The following is a 17,085-nucleotide window of genomic DNA, read 5'->3' on the forward strand; positions in this document are numbered from 1 at the left end:
TGTGAGACATGATTTCCCACACACAAGGCCATGGTGACTATCTCTAAGCAGTCCTTGCCTTTCCAAGTATATGTACATCATGTCCCTCAGGATTCTCTCCAACATCTTGCCCAACACCAACGTCTGGCTTACTGGTCTATAGCTCCCTGGCTTGTCCTTACCACTCTTCTTAAACAGTGGCACAATGTTAGCCAACCTCCAGTCTTCCGGCACCTCACCTGTGGCTATCGATGATACAAATATCTCAGTAAGAGGCCAGCAATCATTTCCCTTGCTTCCCACCGAGTTCTAAGGTACACCTGATCAGGTCCTGGAGATTTATCCACGTTTACACATTTAAAGACAACCAGCACTTCCTCATGTTTAATATGGACATTCTGCAAATGTCACCATTTATTTCCCTACATTCTCCATCTTCCATATCCTTTTCCACAATAAATACTGAGGCAAAATATTCATTTAGTATCTCCTCCATTTTCTGTGGCTCCACACAAAGGCCGCTTTGCTGATCTTTGAGGGGCCCTATTCTCTCTGTGGTTAGCCTTTTGTCCTCAACTACATACCTCCCAGTAACCATACAGTCACTGCAAAAAGCCTCATAGAGAGCCTGTCGTCATCTACACACCTCCCAGTAACCATACAGTCACTGCAAACTGGCCTCATATACAAAAACCCCAATAAATATGAGCGCACTGTTCCCACAATGAGGTGTAGAGTTGAAGGGACAGCGGACGTGAAATGTTAACTCAGATTTTTATTCACAGGCGTTGCCAGAAAAGCTGAGGTCTTTCAGCAATTTTTGTTTTTGTCTCACACTGAGGCTCGCGTGATCTCCACAACTCCCAGTAACTTTTCACTGAGTGTAATGAGTCTCACAGTAATTCTGCGCTGACCTGCACAGCTCCCAGTAACTAAACACTGATTGTAAAGAGTCTGGCCTGATGTGCACAGTTCCCAGCAACTGTACAATGACTGTAAAGAGTCTCACAGTGCATCTGGCCTGATCTACACACGTCCCAGTATCTATACGCTGACTTTAAAGAATCTCACGGTGATTCTGACCTGAACTGCAGACCTCCCAGTATCTGCACAGTGTCTGGAAACAGTCTCACACTGAGTGTGACCTCATTTACACACCTTTGTGTCACTATACAGTGCCTGCAGACAGTCTCACACTGAGTGTGGCCTCATTTACACAGTCAGTATAATATCAGTGTGAAACAGTCTCTCAGTGAAACTAGCCTGATTAATGCACCACCCAGTTACAATATGGTGACTGTAAACCGTCTCATTGAGAGTCTGGCCTCATCTGCACACCACCCAGTTACTACATAGCGATTGTGAACAGTCCAACACTGAGCATGGCTTTTCTTTAAATTTCAAACTTATATTTTAATTCATCAGAAATAAGTTTCTGTATACATATAGTCACAAATGCAGTTTGGCCCTTTACAGTTGCATGTCATGTGACAATAAAGGATACTACAATAAAGAATATTCTGTTCAAGTAAACAAACAAAACATTGGAAATGACTTGAACCAAAAACGCTTTCTTACACGCACAAAATTATACCTACGGGAATCACTGGGAGGGTCTGATAACTGAGCGAACCCCCATTTCCCTTCAGCAGGAAGACCTGAGATCGTGGTCTTCCCCACTGCATCGTGGCAGCAGCTGCCCCAAGTTCTAGTCCATCCCTCAGCACGTAGTCCTGGATCTTGAGATGTGTCAGTCTGCAACACTCAGTCAGGGTCAACTCCTCGCTCTGGAAGAGCAACAAGTTTCAGACAGACCAAAGAGCGTCGTTCACTGAAGTGACGGTCCTCCAGGCTTAGTTGATGTTTGGCCCAGTAACTATATCTTGACTGGCAAAAATGTTCACAGCGACCCTCTATTGTTCACCCTCCTACCAGTGTCTGTTGCCTGTTTCACAGTCAGCCTAGCCTGATCCTTACTTCCTGTGAGTCAATCCTTTGTGTCCTTTTCTATTTAGCCCCTGCCTTTGACAAAGCAGCAGAATTCCCTCCAGGCCGCATGTCATTCTCCTCACTGCCTTGGTGCTACAATGTCCACCACCTGTTTCTCGCTTTCTCTCCTGCATAGTTCCTGTGAACCCCAAACCTCTCCATGACCCCATCTTCCAACTGCAATGTTGGACAATCCCCACCATGGGCACTGCCATTACTTCTCCAGCTCGTTCATATTTCTTCACGAAACAGAAATCATACATCTGCAAGCAGATTGCTGTCCAATGGTGGAATTAACTTTATTTTATATGCATAAATCCAAAGCAAAAATATCACGTGTAGTTATACATGCGACTCATTTCACTGAATACAACTGTGCAAAGAAATGATATTTCTGCTGTCAAACCATTCCAACAGTACAATATTTGAGAGAGAGCATTTGAAAATGATGCAAAAACTGCAGATCGATTAAAGGGAAACTGAAGACATGCTGCACCCAAACTCTTAAACAATTTGGTAAATGTAATGCTTCATTCAGGCGATTAAATCTGCTTTACTCATTATTTACTGGTATCCTTCCCATTCGATTTTTTCCACTCTCTGAGTCACTCCAAATGTGTAGCTCCCTTTCCCTCCCCAGCATGGCCCTATCCCTTCCTTTCCCGCGGTTATGTAACTGTTTCTCTTTAATGTGTGCTTTATTTCCAGGGGACATACTGCAGCCGTTGAGACCAGGACAGCCAGCTGGATCTCATAGAATATGAGTTCCCTGATTGGGCTGTTTATCTGGCTGACAGAAAAGAAGGGTCAGTGTCAAAGATGTGGTCTCTGAATGAGACAGTGATAAAGGGAAGGGCTGTTCATGTGTAAATAAAGGGGGACTTGAAGAAGGACACCAGCTTCAGTGCAAGTATTTCACATCCAACTCCACCACTGGGTTTGAATGTTACTGTATAACCTTCGTATTAGAGTCACAGTCAGAGAGTTATAGAGATATACAGCATTGAAACAGCCGAGCAGGTATCCTAAATAAATCTAGCCCCATTTCCAGCATTTGGCCAATATTCGTTAAAACCCTTCATATCCATGTACCCATTCAAATGTATTTTAATGGATGGATGGATGGGCACCAGATGAATTTCCGTAAGGAGTTCCACAGGGTTCCTCATGGTAGGCTGGCACGCAAGGTTAGATCGCATGGAGTACAGCCTATTCAGCCTCTCCCTATCGATCAAACCCCATAACCCTGGCAACACCCTGGGAAATGGATTCTGAACCGTTTCAAGTATTGTTGTCAAGCATCTCTGTCTGCAGTGATCAGCAGGGTTTCAATAAGGCGAAAATGAGGACTTCAGATACTGGAGATTCGAATCAAGATTCGAGTGGTGCTGGAAAAGCACAGCAGGTCAGGCAGCATCCAAGGAGCAGGAAAATGGACGTTTCGGGCAGGAGCCCTTCATCAGGAATAAGACTGCTTAGAATAAGACTGACACTGAAAACCTGGGGCCAGGATTGGGTTGCATTTGCAGATGTGTTGATGGACAGGAAAAAAGACATTGTGAATGCAATTGATTTTGACTGTGAGGGTTTCATGAATTTATTGAGTGGATATTTGACTTTTTATCTCTGATCACATCTGGTGTGATTCATTGAATGACAAGCAGAAAGGATGTCAGTGTAAGTTAGTAAATTCAGATTATTATACTGATTTGAAATGTGATAGATGCATTTGAACAGGCACGGCACCCCTTTACAGAAATTCCCAATTCCCTTATTATGTTAAATCAATTCTTGGAGCCTGTTCAATGCAGTATTCTGGTGCGGAGCATTCTCTACATATGAATAGTTCTTTTCCATCACACTTTCTGACATGAAACCCGGTATTCTCCACTGCAGCCAGCTTTTCCCGGATTTCCTGGTGTCGGCTCTGATCTGCATCATGTGCAAATATTTTACTGAAGACAAAATACTTGTGAATGTCTGGTTCAGTCCATATGTCCAGAATTAGGGGAACTTTGCAAGGCAGGGATGATCTCACAATTCCCAGTGTTATTGAAACAGTGATCTAGACATGGGCTGTAGGTGGTGTACAGAATGATACAGCCCACTGGCTGGTTATTGTGCTGGGTTGTGTTCTTCAGCGGAGTTTGGAAAAGCTGAGCTGCGGTACTGTTTCCGTTGATCTCGGCGGGGTTCAGCAATTTACTTTCTGGGCAACGACTGCCGCTGTTCGGGAAAACAGTGAGGTAATTTCCACGTAGGGAGTTCAGGAAAATGTTCACATCGTCGTTAATGAAAGGATGTCTTGATCTGCTGAGGTTCAAGTCTACAGGTCTGTTGCACTGGGAAACAGGTAAAGCCACCAGGAAGGCGAAGTGATGTCTCCCATAATCGGTCACCTGGTGCCCAGCTGCTTTGCGGAAACTGAAAGAGGTAAAGTCAGGGTGTGAGTCAAGGAACAGACTTTGGGTAAGACATTCTCTTTGAAGTGTCAGTAAGCACAGTTTGAGATGAGATACTTGGAGCCATGCCCATCATATTAAAGAAAACGTGAAACCCTGCAATTCACATTTCAAGTTCTGGCATGGGAAGGTCAATGTTGATTTACTTTGTATCCCTATCCCATTGTTGTAGTAAATTCTGGGATCAGTGAGAGGTTTAAAGAGAGAATCAGGATAATTGCCAGAGAGCAGAACAATGTTACTTACTTTTGTACAAATCCTCCTGCAATGAATCAGAGAATGCCACAAGCCTTCTTGATAGCTCGCTCTAAATTGATTTTAAGTTACTTTGACTGATGCACTACTTGATGCCGCATGATACACGGGATGGTTAGAAATAAATAGAGACGGGGAGAGAGAAAGAGAGAGAGAGAATGAGAGCTGAAGGTGCAATCAGTGGGAGCTGGATGTCGGGAGAATCCTGGAAGAATTGTTAACCAGAAAAATGTTTGGGGCATTTAGAGACAAACAGAATAAAAGACTTGCAGACTGACAGGAAATAGGAATAATAGCAAAGGAGGCAGAGGGAGACAAAGGGAAACTGAGAGGTGAATGAGATGATTCAGTAAACAGTAAAATATTGCTTGAGTGGGGAATTTGGACTTTCTCTTCAAAGCTCACTCCGATGTATTTCACTCTCTCCTTTAATTCGGGGTCAGCGGGTGCTATCGATTTCACTCTTCGAGATATGACCCCGGGAAATCTGGTAATAGTTTCCCTGGAAGTCCCTCCCTCTGGGAGTAATGAGAGTCCTGGTTAATAGGTTCAGACTTTTTTCCCACAGATACAGCACTCCCTATACCTGCCGTGTCCTCGCCATTTATTACCAGCCTGCTCCAGGCAACCAGGCTCTGATTTGACCTCAGATTGAGCACAGCCCCCAGCTTACAGAGATGGTCAGGGAAGATCTGTTTCACTGACACTTACTGATTGACAATGACACTCAAGGCACGGTTTTCCAGTACAGCCGCATCTGACATGGGGATTGTGAGCAGGACCAACAGGAACAGGCAGAGTGTCCGCATTTTGAGATTTGTCTGCACCCTTTAACCGTACTGTAGGGAAAATACAAAAAATCTGAAAAGGATGGAAAAAAACTTGTTCAATTCATACTACATTGGAAAGAGCGTGAAAGATATGCAGGGACACACATGTCAGCAAACAGAAAATGTCTGTCTATCGTCGTAGGTGGTTCTTGCACAGTTATTCAACAGATGTTCTGGTTATCTCCCATGGGTACGATTTACAGTGAAGATTGGAGTTTATTCTCGGAGATTTAGGCTATAGCTAACCCATACCCTATTACACCTGGAAGAGGGGTGGGTGTAGGAGATGTGGAGGGACAGCGCTGGACAGTGAGCAAGAGAGAGCGCGGGACAGTGAGCGAGAGGGTGCGCGGGACAGAGATAGAGAGGGACAGCGCGGGACCGTGAAAGAGAGGGACAGAGCTGGACACTGAGCGAGACGGAGCCTGGGACTGGAAAAAGAGAGAAGTGGGACAGCGAGAATGAGTGCAGGACACCAAGCAAGAGAGCACATGGGACAGCAAGCAAGGGAGAGTGCAGGACAGCGAGCCAGAGAGAGCACGGAACAGCGGGAGTGAACGCGCTGGAAGATGAGCGAGAGAGAGCGTGGGACAGCAAGTGAGAGAGAAGGGGACAGCGAGAGAGAGTGCGTGACAGAGAGACAAGGGAGAAGGGAGAGGGGGAGACAGCGAGAGAGAGGGGGATACAGCGAGAGAGAGATGGGAAGACAGCAAGACAGGGGAGACAGTGTAAGAGAGAGAGAGGGAGGGAGGTAGAGATAGACAAACAGTGAAACGGACATATAGAAAGAGAGACAGCGGGAGACAGAGCAAGTGCAAGAGAGCAAGAGAGAAAAAGAGACGGAAAGCGAGAGAGAGGGACGGACAGCTAGAAAGAGAGGAAAGGACAGCAATAGAGGGAGGGTGCGACATCCAGTGGGAGAGAGAGAAAGAGAGACAGCCAGGGAGAAAGAGAGACAGTGAGAGAGAGAGAGAGAGAGAGAGAGAGAGAGCGAGAGAGAGAGAGAGACAGCAGGAGAGAGGAACAGACAGTGTGAGTGAGCCAGAGAGAGAGAGATTGAGAAAAAATGAGCAATAGTTTTGGGGAAGAGAGTAGTGAAAGAAAGAGATAGAGAGAGAAAGAATGAATGAATGAGTGAGTGAGTTAGTGAGAGAGAAAGTGAGACAGAGAAAGACACAGATAGAGAATCGCAGAGACAGGAACCTGGAGAAAGACAGTCATAGAGGGAGACACAATGGGGTACAGGGAGCGACAGTGAAAGAGAGAAAGGTGGGGGAGAGAAAGGGAAAGAGATACAGATAGTGAGAGGTTGGTAGAGGTAGCAAGACAGAAAGAGACAGTAAAAGAGAGAAAGAAAGAGAGATACAGAGAGAGAGAGATATGCAGAGAGGGAGACAGTGACAGAGAGACACGGATAGAGACAGAGTCAGAGAAGTTAAAAAAAAAGCAGGAAGGAGAGAGAGAAAAAGTGGGAGTGAGAGAGAGAGAGAGACTGGCAGAGGCAGTGGGAATGTCTGAGAGTCAGTGATAGAGAGAAAGATAGTGTAAGAGAGAGTGAGAGAGACAGCATTAGAGACAAAGCTAGGAAAGAAAGACAGTGAGAGACAGCAAGACAGAGAGACACAGAGGGAGAGAAAATGAGAGAGACAAAACACAGAGAACAAGGCAGATGGAGAGACAGAGTGATAATGACAGAGACAGATAGACAGACTGAGTGATATAAAGAGTGAAAGAACAAGAGAGAGAGTCAGCGTGTGAGAGAGCGAGATAGTGAGAATGACCGAGCAACACAGAGAAGAGAGAGAAAGGGTGAGGGAGATTGTATCAAATGGAGACAGACAGAGACAGAGACAGAAAAGATCAACCAACCTGAACCACCGCTTCTCTGAACTAGTTAATGACTCTGCCCTTGAGTCCTCAATTGATGTCACTGTCCCTGTTGGCCCTTTCCTTCTTTTGATTTGGCCAGATGCTTACATATTGCAAAACAACCATCGAGGCCAGATGAACAACAAACATCCAGCCACCTCTTGCGTCAACAGGGATTGAACGCAAAATGCAGAAGATACTTTCGATTCCAGTTGTATATTCCTTTCCTTCTGAAACACTCGATTTCTGTAACCTGATACCTGGTTCCAGACCCCCCGAAAGAGATACGTTTATTCATCGTCCAAACATTCAATGGAAATGATCATGTCTGTGTCAGAAGGCAAGTACTTCATCTGACGAAATAGTTTTATGCTGATCTCTCCACTGGAAGCATAACCTTCCCTCATAAGATCAGCGATACTGTACACTATACTCAAAGGCACAAAACAGCTGACATCTGGCAAGTGGACAACCTGACAGTGAAGCAATGCCTCCCCACTGCTCCTGATAATGCGACAGTCTGTATACTCTGTTGTCTGGTTAGCTTCCATTTAAAGCAAAGATTTTAATGATTTCATCATTTGTAACAAATTTGAGTTGCAAACATCAGCAGAAACCTAAAAAGATCTAATCATGGAATCCAGGGTAAGGTAAAGAATGTTGTTAATTATAGGAAGAGGTGTACAAAGCTGATGGTGGGTGGTGGGGAGCGTTTTCTGGTGCAGTGGTAAAGTACTAAATGTATAAAATATATATAAAGCTGACGTTAAACCCCGTGCCTGGAGACTCAGAACAGTTTCTAAGTCAGTAAGGGGAGGGGCTAACAAAATAATGCATTGTGAGAGAAAACACCATGAAATTAAACTCGTGAGAGATATAAATGTGTTTGCAACAGCTTTCTGCAGGTAAGGCAAACTGTGATCAGGAATATCAAATATGTGCCCTCGATTGGCAGCAGAAGAAAAGCTGCAAAAGGGACAAAGTAAATAACAAAGAAATAAAGATGATATTTTTGCTCTTTATCGCAGAGACTTAATTTCACGAAGCTTCTCAACAATAGAACAGACACGATACCCTCGTAACAATGAGGAGATAGATGAACTGGTCATTCATGAACAGAAGTAGAACATAGAACATAGAAAAGTACAGCACAGAACAGGCCCTTCAGCCCACGATGTTGTGCCGAGTGTTAATCCTCATCTAACACAAAATAACCTAACCTCCACACCCTTCAATTCACTGCTGTCCATGTGCATATCCAGCAGTCACCTAGATGTCCCTAATGACGCTGTTTTCACCACCACCGCTGGCAACGCATTCCATGCATTCACAACTCACTGCATAAAGAACCCACCTCTGACATCTCCGATATACTTTCCTCCTAACACCTTAAGACTATGACCCCTCGTGCCAGTCAATCCTGCCTAGGGAATAGTCTCTGGCTATCGACTCTCCATGCCTCTCCTTGTCTTCACTTTGAGTGCGAGCAGCAGCTGAGGTAAGACAGTTAGTTTTAAAATTACTTACCGGTAGCGGGCAGCGGTGTTTTTTTCTCTCTTTACAGAAAGAGCGGGAGCAGCAGGGGGAAGTGACGAAGACCAGAGGGGCAGCCGGGTAGGTTTTTTTTCCCTTTAAAAGCGCGCAGGAGAAAAACCAGAGGCACGACAGAGGTAGTGTCTCCCACCCGCCCTCCTCCTCTAACCTAAATAATAAGACCCGTTGTGGTAAGGAGGTAAGTGCTGCATTTTGCTTGTTGTATTCTTTAGACCCAGTTTTTTTTTTATAAAAGGTTACTTTCAGAGGGATGGCAGTGAAGGCAGTGCAATGTTCCTCTTGCAACATGTTTGAGGTGAGGGATGCCATGGACGTCCCTGCTGATTACACTTGCAGGAAGTGCACCCATCTCCAGCTCCTCCAAGACCGTGTTAGGGAACTGGAGCTGGAGTTGGATGAACTTAGGATCATTCGGTAGGCAGAGGGGTCATAGATCGGAGCTTTAGGGAAGTAGTAACTCCAAAGATGGCAGATAGATGGGTGACAGTGAGGGGGACTGGGAGGAAGCAGCCAGTGCAGGGACCCCCTGCGGCCGTTCCCCTCAACAACAAGTATACCGTTTTGGATACTTGTGGGGGGGAGGACTTACCAGGGCTAAGTAACGGGGCTCAGGCCTCTGGCACGGAGCCTGTCCCCGTTACTCAGAAGGGAAGGGTGGAGAAGAGCAGAGCAATAGTAATTGGGGACTCAATAGTTCGGGGCACAGATAGGCGGTTTTGTGGGAACGAGAGAGACTCACGTTTGGTATGTTGCCTCCCAGGTGCAAGGGTACGTGATGTCTCTGATCGTGTTTTCCGGGTCCTTAAGGGGGAGTGGGAGCAGCCCGAAGTCGTGGTCCACATTGGCATCAATGACATAGGTAGGAGGAGCACTGAGGATGTTAGGCAGGCTTTTAGGGAGATAGGTTGGAAGCTCAAAGTTAGAACGAACAGAGTTGTTGTCTCTGGTTTGTTACCCGTGCCACGTGATAGAGAGTCGAGGAATAGGGAGAGAGAACAGTTAAATGCGTGGCGACAGGGATGGTGTAGGAGGGAGGGATTCCGGTATTTGGATAACTGGGGTTCTTTTTGGGGAAGGTGGGACCTCTATAAACAGGATGGTCTGCACCTGAACCTGAGGGGCACCAGTATCCTTGGTGGGCGGTTTGCTAGTGCACTTGGGGGAGGTTTAAATTAACCCTGCAGAGGCATGGGAACCCAGACTGTAGCTTTAGGGTGCAGGACCTGGAGTGTAGGGAGGTTAGGAGCATGGCATCAATTTCAAAGGAGGGTGCCTGTAAACAGGAAAGTGGCTTGAAGTGTGTATACTTTAATGCAAGAATTATACGAAATAAGGTAGGTGAACTTGCAGCGTGGGTTGGTACCTGGGACTTCGATGTTGTGGCTATTACGGAGACATGGGTAGAACAGGGACAGGATTGGCTGTTGCAGGTTCCAGGGTTTAAATGTTTTAGTAGGGTCAGAGGTGGGGGTAAAAGAGGGGGAGGTGTGGCATTGCTTGTCAAAGATAGTATTACAGCTGTGGAAAGGACGATGGATGAAGACTCGCCATCTGAGGTAGTTTGGGCTGAGGTTAGGAATAGGAAAGGTGAGCTCACACTGTTAGGGGTTTTTTACAGGCCTCCTAATAGTCCTAGAAACGTAGAAGAAAGGATTGCGAGGATGATTCAAGAGAAGAGTGAAAGTAATAGGGTGGTTGTTATGGGGGACTTTAACTTTCCTGATATTGATTGGGAAAGCTATAGCTCAAGTTCGTTAGATGGGTCAGTGTTTGTCCAATGTGTGCAGGAGGGTTCCCTGACACAATATGTAGATAGGCCAACAAAAGGTGAGGCAATACTGGATTTGGTTCTGGGTAATGAACCAGGCCAGGTGTTAGAATTAGTGGTAGGTGAGCACTTTGGGGACAGTGACAAAAATTTGGTGACTTTTACTCTCGTGATGGAGAGGGATAAGTATGCACTACAGGGCAAGAGTTATAGCTGGGGGCAGGGAAATTATATGCGGTGAGGCATAGCTTAGGATGTGTGGCTTTGAAAAGTAAACTTCAAGGCAAGGGCGTAATTGATATGTGGAGCTTGTTCAAGGAGCAACTATTGAGTGTCCTTGATAAGTATGTACCCGTCAGGCAGGGAGGAAAGGGTCGTGTGAGGGAGCCGTGGTTTAATAAGGAATTGGAATCCCTTGTTAAATAGAAGAGGGCGGCCTATGTAAAGATGAGGTGTGAAGGTTCAATTGGGGCGATTGAGAGTTATAAGGTAGCCAGGAAGGACCTGAAGAGAGAGCTAAGAGCAGCAAGGAGGGGACATGAAAGGTCCATGGTTGGTAGGATTAGGGAAAACCTTAAGCCTTTCTATAGGTATGTCAGGAATAAAAGAATGACCATGGTTGGATTAGGTCCAGTCAAGGATAGTCGTGGGAAGTTGCGTGTGGAGGCTGAAGAGATTGGGGAGACATTGAATGAATACTTTTCGTCAGTATTCAATCAGGAACAGGACATTGTTGTCAATGTGAGTACTGACTCACAATTAAGTAGAATGGATGGCTTTGAGGTATGTAGAGAAGAGGTGTTGGAAATTCTGGAAATGGTGAAAAAAGATAAGTCCCCTGGGCCTGATGGCATTTATCCTAGGATTCTCAGGGAAGCAAGGGAGGAGATTGCAGAGTCATTGGCCTTGATTTTTATGTCCTCGTTGTCTACAGGAATAGTGCCAGAAGATTGGAGGCTAGCAAATGTGGTTCCCTTGTTCAAGAAGGGGAGTAGGGATAATCCTAGTAACTATAGGCCGGTGAGTCTCACTTCTGTTGTGGGCAAAATCTTAGAGAGAATTGTAAGGGATAGGATTTATGAACATCTGGATAGGAATAATGTGATCAAGGATAGTCAGCATGGTTTTGTGAAGGGCAGGTCGTGGCTCACAAACCTTATTGAATTCTTTGAGAAGGTGACTAAGGAGGTGCACGAGGGGAAAGCGGTAGATGTGGTGTATATGGATTTTACTAAGGCGTTTGATAAGGTTCCCCATGGTAGACTACTGCAAAAAATGCAGAGGTATGGCATTGAGGGTGAGTTGGAGGTTTGGATTAGGAGTTGGCTGGCTGGAAGAAGACAGAGGGTAGTAGTTGATGGCAAAGTTTCATCTTGGAGTGCCGTCACTAGCGGTGTTCCGCAAGGATCTGTTTTGGGACCATTGCTGTTTGTCATTTTCATAAATGACATGGAGGAGGGGTTAGAAGGTTGGGTGAGCAAGTTTGCGGATGATACGAAAGTCGGAGGAGTTGTAGACAGTGAGGAAGGATGTGGCAGGTTACAGCGGGATATAGATAAGATAAGCTGCAGAACTGGGCAGAAAATGGAGTTCAATGCAGCTAAGCGTGAGGTGATTCACTTTGGTAAGAGTAATAAAAAGATGGGGTACTGGGCTAATGGACGGATACTTGGTAGTGTGGATGAGCAGAGGGATCTTGGTGTCCATGTGCACAGATCTCTGAAAGTTGCCACACAGGTAAATAGTGCGGTGAAGAAGGCATATGGCGTACTGGCTTTTATTCGTAGAGGAATTGAGTTCCGGAGTACTGAGGTCATGTTGCAGTTGTACAAGACTCTGGTGCGGCCGCATCTGGAGTATTGTGTGCAGTTTTGGTCGCCATATTATAGGAAGGATGTGGAGGCACTGGAACGGGTGCAGAGGAGGTTTACCAGGATGTTGCCTGGTATGGTAGAAAGATCGTATGAGGAAAGGCTGAGGCACTTGGGGTTGTTTTCATTGGAGAAAAGAAGGTTTGGGGTGACTTGATAGAGGGGTACAAGATGATTAGAGGTTTAGATAGGGTCGACAGTGAGAATCTTTTTCCACGTATGGAGTCAGCTATTACGAGGGGGCACAGCTTTAACTTAAGGGGGGGGGGGGGGTAGGTATAGGACAGATCTTAGGGGTAGGTTCTTCCCTCAGCGAGTCGTGAGTTCATGGAATGCCCTGCCAGTAGCAGTGGTGGACTCTCCCTCATTATGGGCATTTGATCGGGCATTGGATAGGCATATGGAGGATAGTGGGCTAGTGTAGGTTGTTTGGGCTTGGATCGGCGCAACATCGAGGGCCGAAGGGCCTGTACTGCGCTGTATTCTTCTTTGTTCTATGTTCTTGTATACCTCAATTAGCTCACGTCCCTTCCTCCTCCTCTCCAGAGAGAAAAGTCCAAGCTTAGTCAATCTCTCTTCGGAAGACAAGCCCTCCAGTCCAGCTACCATCCTGGTAAACCTTCTTTGTACCTTCGACAAAGTCTCCACATCTTTCCGATAATAGGGTGACCAGAACTGGACACAATATTCCAAGTGTGGTATCACCAAGGTTTTGTAGAGCTGCAGCAAAACCTCGCGGCTTTTAAAGTCGATTCCCATTCATGAAAACCAAAACACCATATGTTTTCTTAACTACCCTACCCACGTAGGTGGCAACTTTGAGGGATTTACCCACTTGAGCACCCAGATCCCTCTGATCCTCCACACTGCCAAGAATCCTGTCTTTAATCCTATATTCAGCATAAAGTTCAACCTTACAAAATGCATCACTTCGCATTCATCCAGGTTGAACTCCATCTGCCATTTCTTAGCCCAGCTCTACATGCCGTTAATATCGTGCTGCAGCCTGCAACAGCTCTCGATACTATCAACGGCACCTCCAGCCTTTGTGTCATTGTCAAATGTACTAACCCACCCCCCAACCTCCTCACCCAGGTCATTTATAAAAACTACAAAGAGCAAAGGCCAAGAACAGCGCCCTGGGGGATCCCACTCACCACTGATCTCCACGGCGCATACCTTCCATCCACAAAAACTCTCTGCCTTCTGTCAGCCAACCAATTCTGAATCCAGAGAACCAAATCTCCTTGCATCCCATAGCTCCTGACTTTATGAATGAGCCTAGCGTGGGGAACCATATCAAATGACTTGTAGTACTCGAGAAAATAATATAATCCTGGAATCTGAAGATCAGCATCTGTGATTCTGCAGATTATTGGTTGTCGTGATGGTGCATAATCGTACATATGTTGCTGGTTATCTTTCCAAATTCTGGAAACTTTGGAATAATTCCCGCAGATTCTATGATGTTGGTATTGCATCAACCCCAGTGAACTATCAGAATGTATTGAAAACGATGATGTAAGTGGACGCTTAAAAATAAAATGGTCCGATTGGATGGAGTCAACACGAGTTTAACAAGACAAACATTGTTTCACAAACTCGATAGAGCTCCGTCTTTGAAAGAATTAATTGGCAGAATGCATACAATGTAAATCGTGAGGGTTTGGTATGCCGTATGATAGAGTGTGTAACTATAGATAACAAACTGGTTAGCATTCAGCATAGTTTAGTGGCCAGCAAACAAATAATAGGAATACGTAGGCCATTCTCGGGTTAGCTTGTTGTGACCAGAGTGTTTCCAAAAGGACCAGCCTTTTCCCACCATACATCCCCAATCCGAATGCATGGTTTGAACTTTGTGACCAAATGTGCGATTTACAAGTTGGCTGATGATGTAAAGTGAGAATGCAAGTTTCAAGGTGAGCATAAAAAGTCAAGAAATGATTAATACAAGCTAAGTGCGGAGGAATAAAAGTGTGGAAAATGCAAACCAGTAAAGATATTACAGTATAGTGCCAGAAAATAATGTTGTGGTGTTTCAGTGAAGATCTCATTCATGGTGGGGGGAGCGGGGAGGAAGACAGCACTGAATAATCTATTCCTGCTTCTAATTCCTACCTTTTCGGTGTCGGTGCAGTTATCCAGCAAGATTATCCCCACAGCTCATCTTGAGCTGAGCACGTTGCATCTCACTTCAAGTAAAAGATTCTTGTTGTGCCGTCAGTGCATCCGGCATGGTCAGCCCTGTATTGTGGAATCAGACATGGTTAAAACTGGGGCAAATTCTCGGAAAGTGTGAACAGCATTTTGTGTCTCATTGATTTTACTGCATGGTTATTTCACTAACACCTGATTAATGCAGACACAGTCATTGTATGCCATTGTAGTAGAATTATAAACACGAGTAGAGAGCTTTCACACAATAGTACGAATTGAAAACTAGGATTCCAATTTCGAAGAAATGCATAAATCAACAGAAATGTGGAGGCAACGATCTGGTCAAATTGGAAATTTGGTCTTGAAACAATGTTTCCGTGGGTTAGTCTCTAAGAATAAGTACTTATTTAAATTCATACGTCATTGGGCTAATTGGGAAGCATTCCACCAAACAAATTCATGAGGGCCTTCTGCAGTTTCAACACTAAAAACCCATTTCCAATAAATCGCATTCCCTATGGCCCTGCAAATTTATATTCCACAAGTACCCATAAAATTAGGTTTTGAAGTCAAGCAGGATATGATTCTGCTCTGTAGATAAAATGCTTCTGGCTCGAAAAGGTACCACCTAAGAGATTTGACTTTCACATTTAACAGTGTAAGGTTACACAGGGCCAGAGAAGTACAATAGATGTACCTGGATAAACAATTGCATCCACACGGAGAAAAAAATTACAAGTTGGGGTGTGAGAGCTTCGGCATCATGGGGTCGTTAATATTTCACATGGTGGGTTCAAAAAATCCAAGCAAAAACACCACAACATTTGGCGGACATCATTCTTTGCACAAATACCATATACATTTGAGTAATAGTTGAACATTTCTGACTAGTTTTTATGTCCATGAAACTTCAAGCCATATCATGAGCAAGAAGACTGACATCTCTGTGAAGTTCCTCAGGTTGTCCAAGACCCAGCCATTTTCAGCTGCTTCATGAATGAACCTCCCTCAAAAACAGGGATGTCCAACGACGATATCACAATGCCCAGCATCATTCCGGATTCCTCAAATCCTGAAGTTGCCCATGTTCGTTTGCAAAAAGATCTGGACAATATCCTGACTTAGATTTAACAGTCATTTTGAAGATTTACACCAAATAAATATCAAGCAAAATTATCTCCATTATGAAGCAATTTAACAATTGTCCCTTGATATCCAATGGTTTCACCGTCACTAACACCCTCACTCTCAATATCCTCAATAACCATTCACCAGAAACTCAACATGATTTGGAAGCTGGGGAACTTGGGGAAATAAATAGTGATGTCTTGAAAGCTGTCCATATTACAGAGGAGGAGATGCTGGAGATCTTAACATTAATAAAGGTAGATATATCCTCAGTACATGATCAGGAATCCAGAATACTGTCGAATATTTATTTCCCACCTTTTATTCATGTTAACCTAGTCTCCCTGGTGATCAGATCCAAGTCATCCACTCATGTCAATCTGTCTTATTGCAGATGCTTTGCACATTCAAGTAGAGAAAGTATAATTTACATTTTTTATTAAACGTTAAACTTGTCCATTCCTGTTCCTTCCTGCTTATCGTCAGCCACATGATCATGTTATTCCAATGTATCAATCTTTCTCTGTTTTTGGAAATATCCACCTACCTGACTCCTGCTCCTGCGTCACCTCTGTCAGTTTACACCGCTATCCATAATTATATACATATAATTGACCAGGACACTGGTCCCAGCAATGTTCTCGTGGAATCCATCACAATGGGAGATATCGCTTTTCCTGAATACTGATGCCAGTCCCCCATGAATAAAAAACACTATTTCTGACAGTGTTGTTTGATTCTGAAATCTTCTGGCATGCTTTGGGGATCGACCTGTATCCCTGCATGTGGAATACATCACTGTATGGGTGTAGCTTCTGCCTCTTTCTGCCACTTTCTGTTGCAGCTGCTCTGAGATCCTGGGCCCACAGAATTCTCTGCTCTCAAGTAAAGAGCAGAAAGATGATGTTGCACAGGCCAGGATTGGAGACTGCGATTTTCTAGATCTTTGTGAGACTCAGTACCATTCCATATTTTTCATCCTCTCAACATCAGTTTAATTTATGAATCTGTCTATTTCTATGTCTCCTGTAGTTGCTTGGAATTCCTGACTTAGCAGAATTCCCAACTCCTGTGTCGTCCAACACCACATGGAAAACAAATCAACCAGCCAGATGGATGGAGAGTGAGACCTACAGCCTTCACTAATCCTGCAGGTAATTTCACTTGTGTTGTACAAAGCTGAGATGAATTAGAGGGTTCAAAGATGGAGGCCCACAAAT

The 17,085-nt window shown here is 44.7% G+C and overlaps 1 protein-coding gene across 2 annotated transcripts; it reads right to left on the minus strand.

Moving 5' to 3' along the window:
• Positions 1-2,242: 2,242 nt before the first annotated feature.
• On the minus strand, positions 2,243-7,439 carry LOC148134782 (uncharacterized). 2 transcript variants are annotated; one of them, XM_087985335.1, is made up of 3 exons: positions 7,385-7,439; positions 5,397-5,546; positions 2,243-4,392 (listed from the first exon to the last, which is right to left on the minus strand). In XM_087985335.1, the coding sequence occupies exons 2-3, from the start codon at positions 5,492-5,494 to the stop codon at positions 3,954-3,956; spliced, it is 537 nt and encodes a 178-aa protein (XP_087841461.1). In that variant the 5' UTR covers positions 5,495-5,546; positions 7,385-7,439; the 3' UTR covers positions 2,243-3,953. The 2 variants fall into 2 exon arrangements, with proteins under 2 accessions (XP_087841461.1, XP_087841462.1); XM_087985336.1 differs by having other exon boundaries at positions 5,397-5,524; positions 7,385-7,408.
• Positions 7,440-17,085: the final 9,646 nt, after the last annotated feature.

This window comes from Chiloscyllium plagiosum, unplaced genomic scaffold (genome assembly GCF_037043375.1).
Source record: "Chiloscyllium plagiosum isolate Xiang-an unplaced genomic scaffold, Cpla_swu_hap1 HiC_scaffold_52, whole genome shotgun sequence".
Lineage (NCBI taxonomy): Eukaryota > Metazoa > Chordata > Chondrichthyes > Orectolobiformes > Hemiscylliidae > Chiloscyllium > Chiloscyllium plagiosum.

Bases quoted from the DNA above. Each gene is read 5' to 3' on its own strand.
- LOC148134782 (XM_087985335.1), bottom strand. From the start codon at position 5,494: ATGCGGACACTCTGCCTGTTCCTGTTGGTCCTGCTCACAATCCCCATG. The intron at 4,393-5,396 runs GTAAGTGTCAGT...TACCTCTTTCAG, and splicing joins TTGAGTGTCATTGTCAATCA to TTTCCGCAAAGCAGCTGGGC.